This window comes from Pelodiscus sinensis, chromosome 1 (assembly GCF_049634645.1).
Source record: "Pelodiscus sinensis isolate JC-2024 chromosome 1, ASM4963464v1, whole genome shotgun sequence".
Taxonomy (NCBI): domain Eukaryota; kingdom Metazoa; phylum Chordata; order Testudines; family Trionychidae; genus Pelodiscus; species Pelodiscus sinensis.
In genome coordinates this window covers 125,903,799-125,913,402 of record NC_134711.1, presented here as the reverse complement: position 1 = coordinate 125,913,402, position 9,604 = coordinate 125,903,799, and the positions used below count along the sequence as shown (strand labels likewise).

The 9,604-nt window shown below is 46.7% G+C and overlaps 1 protein-coding gene across 2 annotated transcripts in view; it reads right to left on the bottom strand.

Moving 5' to 3' along the window:
* Window positions 1–2,091: 2,091 nt before the first annotated feature.
* Window positions 2,092–9,604, bottom strand: part of TEAD4 (TEA domain transcription factor 4) — an 81,106-nt gene continuing 73,593 nt past the window's right edge. For both annotated transcript variants that reach the window (XM_075900387.1, XM_075900376.1), the window contains exons 10-12: window positions 8,402–8,542; window positions 6,723–6,875; window positions 2,092–2,319 (exon numbers count right to left, since the gene is read on the bottom strand). In XM_075900387.1, the coding sequence (XP_075756502.1) occupies window positions 2,206–2,319; window positions 6,723–6,875; window positions 8,402–8,542 (408 nt within the window). In that variant the 3' untranslated portion in view covers window positions 2,092–2,205. The remainder of the gene's footprint in view (window positions 2,320–6,722; window positions 6,876–8,401; window positions 8,543–9,604) is intronic.

The window sequence follows — 9,604 nt, the reverse complement described above, 5'->3', positions numbered from 1 at the left end:
AACCAGCTTTGTCTTCAAAGCAAACTGCACTGTCCTTTCTCTTGAGCTTCTTCACACAGTCCTGCCCCTCACAAGCCTGTGTGCAAATATGGTGCTTGGCTTATAGCCAGGGGAGTATTTTATCACTATTCTGCTCAGCAGGTACTTTCCCAGCAACACTGATGGGCTACGTCTAGACTGGCATGATTTTCCGGAAATGCTTTTAACGGAAGTTTTGCGCAAAAGGGATTTTTGCCCGAACGGGAGCAGCATAGTATTTCCGCAAAAAGCACTGATTTCTTATAGTAGGAAGTCAGTGCTTTTGCGGAAATTCAAGCGGCCAGTGTAGACAGCTGGCAAGTTTTTTCGGAAAAACGGCTGATTTTCTGGAAAAACTGGCCAGTCTAGACACAGCCATGCAGTGTGGATACTGGGTCAGGGCACTGTGATTTCCCATGTGCTCCTGTTGTCTACAACAGTGGTTTTGCATATGCCAAGCATCTTGATGGATGGATGTGCCTGAAACAAACATGTGAGATAGTAAAGTGGGGGTGAGGGAGAATTGTTCTCCTGCGCCTCTGAGGACAGGACAAGAAGCAATGGGCTTAAACTGCCGCAAGGGAGATTTAGGGAGGACATTAGGAAAAACTTCCTGTCAGGATGGTTAAACACTGGAATATGTTGCCTAGGGAGGCTGTGGAATCTCCATCACTGGAGATATTTAAGAGCAGGTTGGATAGACATCTATCAGGGATGTAGTTGGTGCTTGGCCCTGCTGTGAGGGCAGGGGACTAAATTCAATGACCTCTCGAGAGCCCTTCCACTTCTAGTATTCTACGATTCTATGATTATTTTTCAGGAGTTGATGTTAAAAGCACCCGGAAAATGTGTTTTGAGACACTGAGACTGGACAACTGATACTTCATCAGCTCCCCCACCTCCCACCAGCAGGGCCAATGCCACTCCAACTCCCTCGCAGCTGCCTGTCCGGCTGGTTCTTCTCTGGCAAGGGACTCTACAGCAATGGTATCATCGAGTTCCATGTTTATCATCACTCATTGCTGCCAGAGCGTATGGCAGTTTACAACAGAAGAGATTTCCCCAGCTGCATGCCCCTCAGACTCAGTGGGGCCTTTGGCAGCTCAGCTGGATTTTAATTCTTCTCAAACATCATCACCAATGATAAAGAGCCAGCTGGACAAATTGTGCCCTCAGTGACACATGTGCAACCCTCCCATGGTCTGCAATGAACAGCAGTAACTGATAGGATCCTAGTAAATCATTGTTTTGCTGGAACACAAGAAGGGTTAGACTCCAACTCTTAGAGTTGTGCTGGGCAAACAGGAGTGAAAAGAAGGGCTTATGTCAGTTCAGTCAGCAGAGGTGACTCAGTACGCAGGGGGAGGAAATCTGCTGAGTATGAAGACAGGATTTTATGTGTTTGCTCTTTTGAGGAGAACTGCACTTCAGAAAGGTAAAAGTGTCAATCACACCCTCCCCCCACACAGTGGGAAGCGTTACTTCCCTGAGTGCTGTGTACAAGACCTGAAAAATCTTGGTGCTCAGGAGAGTTTAAATGGAAGCAGCGTGTGACTGGATGTGCAAACAGGCACACTTGCATATATGATTCTGTATGTATGTCTCTGCTTGCATGCGTGCATCGCTGTGTGTTTCTTCTGTGCATGTCTGTTGTACACATCTGTATGCCTGCATGCATCTAACAGTGCAAATGTGTGCTGGCCAGGAGTGTCCAAATGAACCTGTGAATACACACGACTATGACTTGGTACATATCCAAGTGGGTGCATACACATGACCCAACCTGTGCTTATGACCAAGCCTGAGGCTGTGTGCATGCATGCATACATCTGCATATCTCACCGTACATCTGTGCGTATGAAAGTACATTTGCATCCTATTGTTCTTGAGCTGCTCTGAGGCCTTGTTGCCCCGAATAAGATGGAATCCAGAGGCAGCAGTTAATAGACGGGTGGTGTGGTGTGATATTGTGTACTTGTTTTTCAATTTCTTTGCTTTCAAGCCTTTTCGCCATTTAAACAAGTCCAGGAGGCTGAACTATTTTACTCTTTCAATCACAAACTAGCTCAAAGGTTCTTTTCTGAAAATACATGTCTGCAGTTTATTTTTCAGTTTGGTATCGGGGATTAGGCACGGGCGTTTCCCTCAGATATACATTCACGGAGGCAGTTCTTGGGCAGAGAATTTCTAGTCCTTCACCAGCCGATAGATGTGATGCTGGGCACCATGTTCACTAGCTGACACCTCAAAAACATACGCTATGCACAGCAAGGTCTCTTGAGTATCCCTGTTTGTCACAACCTAGACAAATGAGAAAGGAAGGCAAGAAAGCAAGTACTATTTTTTCCATCTCAACTTGCAAATATTCTAACATCTTTAAACATATCCACTGTTAAACATAATCTACCGAATGAGAAACAGGAAGGTGACGTAGATTAGTAATGACGCCCCAACCTGGGGCTGGCTCCAAACACCCATAATGAAGGCATCTGCCTTGTACTAACAGGGACTGCTTTCTCACAATGTGGGGACTGAGAGTCAATGAAAATCCAGGAGGAGAAACATCCTCAGGACCACAGAGAATGGAAATATGTGCCCAGTGTATAATAAGCATTCATCAAGCAAAGGGAAAAAGTCTTGTCAGGTCTGAGAGCAGTGAGCAGCCATGTGTCCGTGGAACCAGCAGATGTCACTGTTCCCAAGTTTGAGGCATGGGTGTGTTACACTGAGGCTGCGTCTACACTGCACTGGAGCTCGAAATAAGATACGGCATTTGAGCTACGCAAATGGTGTAGCTTATGTCAATCTTATTTCAAAATAGCTTATATTGTACTTTGGAGCGGTCTACACAGCACCAAATGTTGAAAAACCTACTCTTCCGAAACGTCCCTTACTCCTCACGGAATGAGGTTTACAGAGGTTGGAACAGTGAGCCCATTATATTTCAAAATAACATGCTTGCTGTGAAGAAGCAGAACAGCTATTTCGGGATACTCCGGTATCCCAAAATAGCGCTGCTGTGTAGACGTAGCCTGGCAGTCCAAATGCACAGAATTCCTCAGCTGTGAGCATGGGGGCATGTACTTGGCATGGTTCACTCCCAGTCCCAATGCCTGGCCCTTTTGCAGCATGAGCGACACCCTGGCGCACATATGCCTGCAGTGCACCAGGTTGCAGACCCTATTCCAGTTCTTCCTGGATATCTTTTAGTGTTTCTGGCTGCACTTTTCCCGACACCTTTTCAGATATGCACTCCCTAACTGTAGCCTCCAAAGTTGTGGGTGCTCCTTGTCAACCGCCTCCTAGTTCTGGGCTAAGTGGCCACCTATGGCTACGTCTACCCAGCAGCGTTATTTCAGAATAATGGACGTTAATCCGAAATAATGTATTGCAGGTCTACACAGCAAGCCCGTTATTTCAAAATAAATTCAAAATAATGGGCTTCTAACTCTGACTTCTGTCAACCTTATTGTTCGAGGAGTAAGGGACGTCGGAGGAAAAGTGCTCTATTTCAAAATAAGTGCTGTGTAGATGCGCCCAAATTCGAAATAAGCTATTTTGACTTAAGCTATTAGCATAGCTCAAGTTGCGTAGCTTATTTTGAGTTTAGCCCTGCTGTGTACATGTACCCTATAAGACCAGGGAGAGGAGGTTAGCTGAGGGGATGGGGAGTGTCTCCCACTACTCAGGGGACTATTTACAATCCTCCCTTTGCTCACTTACTTGAACAGAGTTCCTCTAGGTGCCTCCACTGGCTCCCTTCATGTTTTTGAAGAGCCGTGGGCACTGACTGGGGTTCTTTGCTCAGTGTCCCGTTAAGGTTCTTTTTTTTTTGACCCTTTGACCCTCACACCTACCCCTGTAATATTTTTGGTTGTCCCTGGTAAATATTTGAGTTCCTGGGCCTTGTGGATCTTTCCTAAAGGCTGGGGGAGGGTCCTTTCGCTTACGCCTGCCCACTTCCAACAGCACTGAGAGGGTGCTGAATGGAAAGGTCTCCTAATGCCAGTGAAAGGCAGCTCTGGAGGTCTTCTTACTCCAACTCCTGTAACCCTCATGTCACGAGGAGTAAGGGAAGTCGGAGGAAGAGGGCTCTTCTTTCCACTTCCTGCTGTGTAGCCAGCGCCAAAAGCTGAGTTAAGCTATTTCGACATAAGCTACGCAATGGATAGAGCTGAAGCTGCGTAGCTTAATTCAACTTCAGCCCTGCTGTGTAGCTATGTCCTAAGTGACTGAATAGATTTAACTGACACATCAAGAAGTGTGTAAGCAGAAGGTGCCTGGGAGTTGCCTACTTGAATTTACACATTCCTACAGGCTCCTGCAAGTTATTTTTCTTATTATATCAATCGCCCTCACACCCTGCCCAGCCCTTCAATAATCTCAGCGAAGCTAGAGGGTCATGCTAGAGGGTCACTCTTACAGCTGGTGTGATTGATTGCTGCTGGCAGTGATGGTTGTACCCAGCACACCTCTGATAGAGGCTATGTCTGACAGCCTACCTGTGCCCTGTTCTGCCCTGCGAGAGGAGCCAGGAGATCAGAAGCTAAATGCTCACACTGGCAGCTGTCATAGTCCATGGTCACCAACCACACACTGAACAGATGAACTGTGGGCCTGTGCGTTATGAGGTGCATGGCCACCCACGGAAGCAATGCCCCAGGAACTCGTTTTAAGGTCATTGATGATTTGTGAATTTGTAGCTGATTTTGTTGTGTTGTTTTCTTTTCCTGCTTTGTGCTTACCTCTGTGGCTGAACTAATCATTGCCCTGCGTCTGGGATTCAGAGACGGGAACTGGCCAGGGCCAAGTCTGGGAGGGGAACATTCCACTGACCTCTTCCAAGTGCTATACAGAGGTAGCAGACAAATAGACTCTCATAGCCTCAGAGGGCCGAATGCAGACGTGCTGCATAAGGCCGGGCATACAATTCATAATGGTACATATGAGACTATGGACATGTCTTCACTATGGGCTAGATCAATGGGGGCAGCGATCAATCCAGCAGGGGTTGATTTATCACATCCAGTACAGATGTGATACATCGACTGCCGAGCGCTCTCCTGTTGACTCCAGCACTCTGCTTCAATGGGAAGCACACGGGGAGTCCACGGGAGAGCACCTACAGTCGACACACCGCAGTGACGATACTGCAGTAAGTAGATCCGAGTACGTCAACTTCGGCTCTTATTGAGAGTTGCGCAAATTAGATCAATCTCCCGCAGTAGTGCAGTCCAGCCCCAATTCTAGAGGGACTCTCCACTGAAAAACAGAGGAGAGGGCCGGAAGAATTTATTGAGACTTCCTCTGGATTTGGCCCCGGGAGTCAAAGGGCTAAAAATCCACCTGGTACCAAAAGAGACCCCCTCATCCCAAAGTGGAAGAAGGTGGGGAAGGTGGAAAATTCTCAGACCCAGCACCAAGACTGTAGGATTACCAGTGTGGGCAGTGTAAGGCTTTGTTGGCCTATGTGAGATACAGCTGTCTGTGATGGGAGGAGTGTGGGGGGGGGTACCTACCATTGTTCAGACTGTAAAGCCCTGTGGAAGGAAAGGAGATCAGCAAGTGCAACAGTAGGACAAGTTCAATGGTAGACTGACAGGGGCACTGGGCATGGCTGTGGAACGAGGCAGATGGTAAAGCATTTGCAAGTGCTCGGCAGCATGAGTTACGGCACACATACTACCACACCCTCTTCCTCTGCTCGCCTGGAACTACACTTGTGGGCTCAGCTTTCCTCCAAGGACCTAAAAGCTTGATGCAAACACAAGGGACTAAAGTTTCTCAAGGCCCCCTGTGGCAGAGAAATGGCATTAACCCAGTCCTACCGATAAAGGAATTAAGTCACTGAAAGGGGATGTGACTTGACCAAGGGCACAGGACTTCTAGGGAAAGCCAGGAACCTCAGGCCTTCACATTCCCAATCTTGGGCATTAGCCAGAAGGCCATCCCCCACAGAGCTAGCAAGTGAGGATCCGTGGTGTGCCATAAAGAGGCACAGCACAAAACTCAACAGTCCAGGGTGGCTTTGAATGACCCTGGTACCCTTCTCATTCTTGGCTGCACCAGGGGCTGAAAAGGCCCCAACATGTAATTTGGACAACCCTGGAAGCTTAAGTTATGGCAGCCTCCCAACCCAGGGTTGCCCTATGTGCCGCGGAATCTCTGCAGCAACACGCCCTTTCTGCCAGGATTTGGGATGAGGCCCGGGAAGGCAGCTTTATGGCTGTCTTCTGCAGTGCCTGCACTGGAGTCATCTTCCTCCAGTCACCACCAGGGCTTTCAGCACTTTTTTATGATGCTCTGGCTCTCTTACATGGTGTAAAGGGGCCAGAGCAGGGACAATTTCATCCTCCAGCTATTGTTGGTACAAGAGTCTACTTTAGTGCAGTCCAGCCCCAATTCTAGAGGGACTCTCCGCTGAAAAACAACTTCTGCCTTCACATCTGGCACAGCTTTCCGGCCACATCAACTCTCCCTTTTCAATCCTTTATCTCTCCTCTCTCTTCATTGCCCATGCCTCTCTGCTCCTGTTTCTGTGACTAACTCCACTCTGCATAGCTCTGTAAAGGGGGCTGAGATGCAAGTGGCACAGATTAACTACTGAGCTCTCTGTGGAAATCTTCCTTGAGTCACAGCTGGGCACTTTTGGATACACCTTGAATAGCTCAAAGTGACAATAAAAAACAATTCAGCATCCTCACCTGTAATATAGTAAAGTTCTCCAGCACACTGTTCATCATGTATTTCTCTGGGAGATGTTTGAGTTTATGAATGAAATTAATCATGTATTCACACAGAGGGGAGCGGTGGATGCGATAGGAATAATGTCCATTTTCATAGTGAGCATACTCCGTCTATAGTGTAAAAGAGAAAGGTACACACAGGGTCACTACTGCCTTCATTAATGTTACTAACAGTTACAAATAAGAATTACCATTTGCATTTTCGCATCACTTTACTAACATTAGCTCATTCGTCATTCTTTACAATCATCCATTCTGATGTAGCTTTCCTTGAGTCCTCAAATTTCTCTGCTTTGATAGTTTAAAAGAGAACCAAATGAACATATCTACCATGGATTGTACTGTTGTTGCACCTTTCAACTAAGGACCTCAGGGTGCTTTGCTGCAATCAACAGAATTAAGTTTCCCAATGTTTCCAGGAGATAGATCAGAAGCATTATTCCCGTTTCACAGATGGAGAAAGTGAGGCACCCAGGAATTGTGACTTGCCTGAGATCACAGAGCAAAGCAATGGTTTATCTAGGAATATATGTCCTGAATCTCAGTCCAATTCTCTACCTGCCAGATTACACTGCCCCAGATTAACAAATGTAGATTACATATTTGTGGAGCTCTTTCATTACTTGTCACATTGTAACTCCAGAACATGTAAACGTCCCCCAAACTGAAATGACAGGGGAGTTTATCACTTCCTAGCAATCTTCCGCATTTCCCATACGCCTTCACTTTGTTTTCCCATTAGAATCCTATCTCCCCGTTCACGGGCCAGCACCCCCAACACAACACTAAATCAGGGGCGGAGGAGGTGTTGCATCTTGCCCCTTCCTTTGAGATTGTAATGAGGCTCCTGGTCTCTGAATAATGGAATGGCCCCCAGCCACAGATTTGCTTTGGATTTCAGCTGACAAGGCAAAGAGCAGTTCTTGCTGCACTTTAAGAAAGGCGTAGCTCTTATTCCTGTCAGAGCTTGCTGTTATATGGGGAGCAGAAGGGACTAGTCTAGACACTCGCCGTAGGCGGGTGGCATTAGCTGTCAGCAAACACTGGGAAAGTTTATCTTTGTAGACATAAGGGATGGAAACTTCCTTTGTCTATATATTCTATCTGTCATTTAGCATCATCCTGCAGGCCGCTTGAGCACACTGAGCTGGCTAAAGCCAGAGGTTTAAAAATCCTGACTTGAGTCCCATAAAGTCACAAAAGACTAGCTTAAAAATGGTGAGTATCAAAATAATAATACACGTGGGGATTATCTTACTTGCCTTCTGGCTTATGACCCTGAGAGGTCATGTTTTCAAGTTTTCCTCCCCAACTACAAGGGCTGGAAAGATAACTGTTTAAAACAATGAATGCTGCGATTTCTCCGTCACTCACTCCAGGAGCTGGTGAGTAGGGGAAATGCCAAATACTGCAAAGACATGCAGTAAAATGGTGCAAGAGGGCAAAACTAGGGGCAAGGACCAGGCCCATCGCTGTGGGTCTGATACACTGCACTAGACTGATGCTGCCTGTTTTTCAACCCTTTCCCAAGGCATCTCCTTAGCAAGGGGGTGCTGTCTGCCCTCAGATACATAGGTGGGGTTTGTGTTGTACCCAAAGAGCTCTGAACTCAGGTCTCCACTGCATCCCATTCCTACCTCCACTTTCTCCACCACCTGCTTTCCAAAGGAGCACACTTTCGTGGAACAGGTAATGATCATGTTTTCTGGGCTTTCGTATTGGCTGGAAACACCATAGAAAGATCTGGATTCATCTTCAATGTTAGTGTTCAAATCAGCCTGCGGGGAAAAAAGACAAGGACAGCAGGATAGTCCCAAGTAGTTCAGTAGGTTTGGATTACCAACATCACATCTCACCCAAGGAAACGGTTCTCCAATGGCACCAGGCTTATGTTTGTAGGGGCCATGGAAAAGGGAAATCACATTGCAAAGCAGATCAACACATGTACCGCAGAAGTGGCGGAGGAAATTCAGAGATACGTTGTTAAAGTTTAGCATACACGTAAGAACAGCAGTCATGTCTGTGATGCGGGCTGTTTGGAGAAGGGATGTGAGCAACAGACAACAGCTATTTTAACTGGACCATGCAGTGGCTTACTGTTGTCTGTACAGGGGGCAGATGTGGTGGTCTGGCCTGGTGAACCAGAAGACATTGTTGTTACTGACAGTGAAGTACACAGCTGTTCTCTCAGGTGGGCAGAGCTACCTGAGCTAAAAGGAAGACCATGGATTTAGAAATTGGAGGAAAGTGGATAAGCAGGGAGGATATGGTGGTGGCCAGGACTAGGAGAAGGAATTTATTTTCAGGAGGGGGAAGGTGGTTAGCTACCTGAGGGCTGTGTCTAGACTGGCCAGTTTTTCCAGAAAATCAGCCGCTTTTCCGGAAAAACTTGCCAGCTGTCTACACTGGCCGCTTGAATTTCCGCAAAAGCACTGACTTCCTACTGTAAGAAATTAATGCTTCTTGTGGAAATACTATTCTGCTCCCGTTCAGGCAAAAGTCCCTTTTGCGCAAAGCTTTTTTTTGTGCAAAAGTGCTTTTGCAGAAAAGCGTCCGTGCCAATCTAGACACTCTGTTCTGAAAATGCTTTTAATGGAAAACTTTTCCGTTAAAAGCATTTCCAGAAAATCATGCCAATCTAGATGCAGCCACGGTGATTAGCATAGTATAAAGAACCTAGATAAAGAGACAGAAAACACCATTTTAAGGGGCACAAACTGCTGGTGGATCTAGCTCAGTTTAGCCATAACCCATCCCCACTGAGGGCCTGCAACACCTTTTCAAATCTGGCTGCTGAAATGTAGACACCCAAATTCTAATTTTGGTTCATGAATCTTATT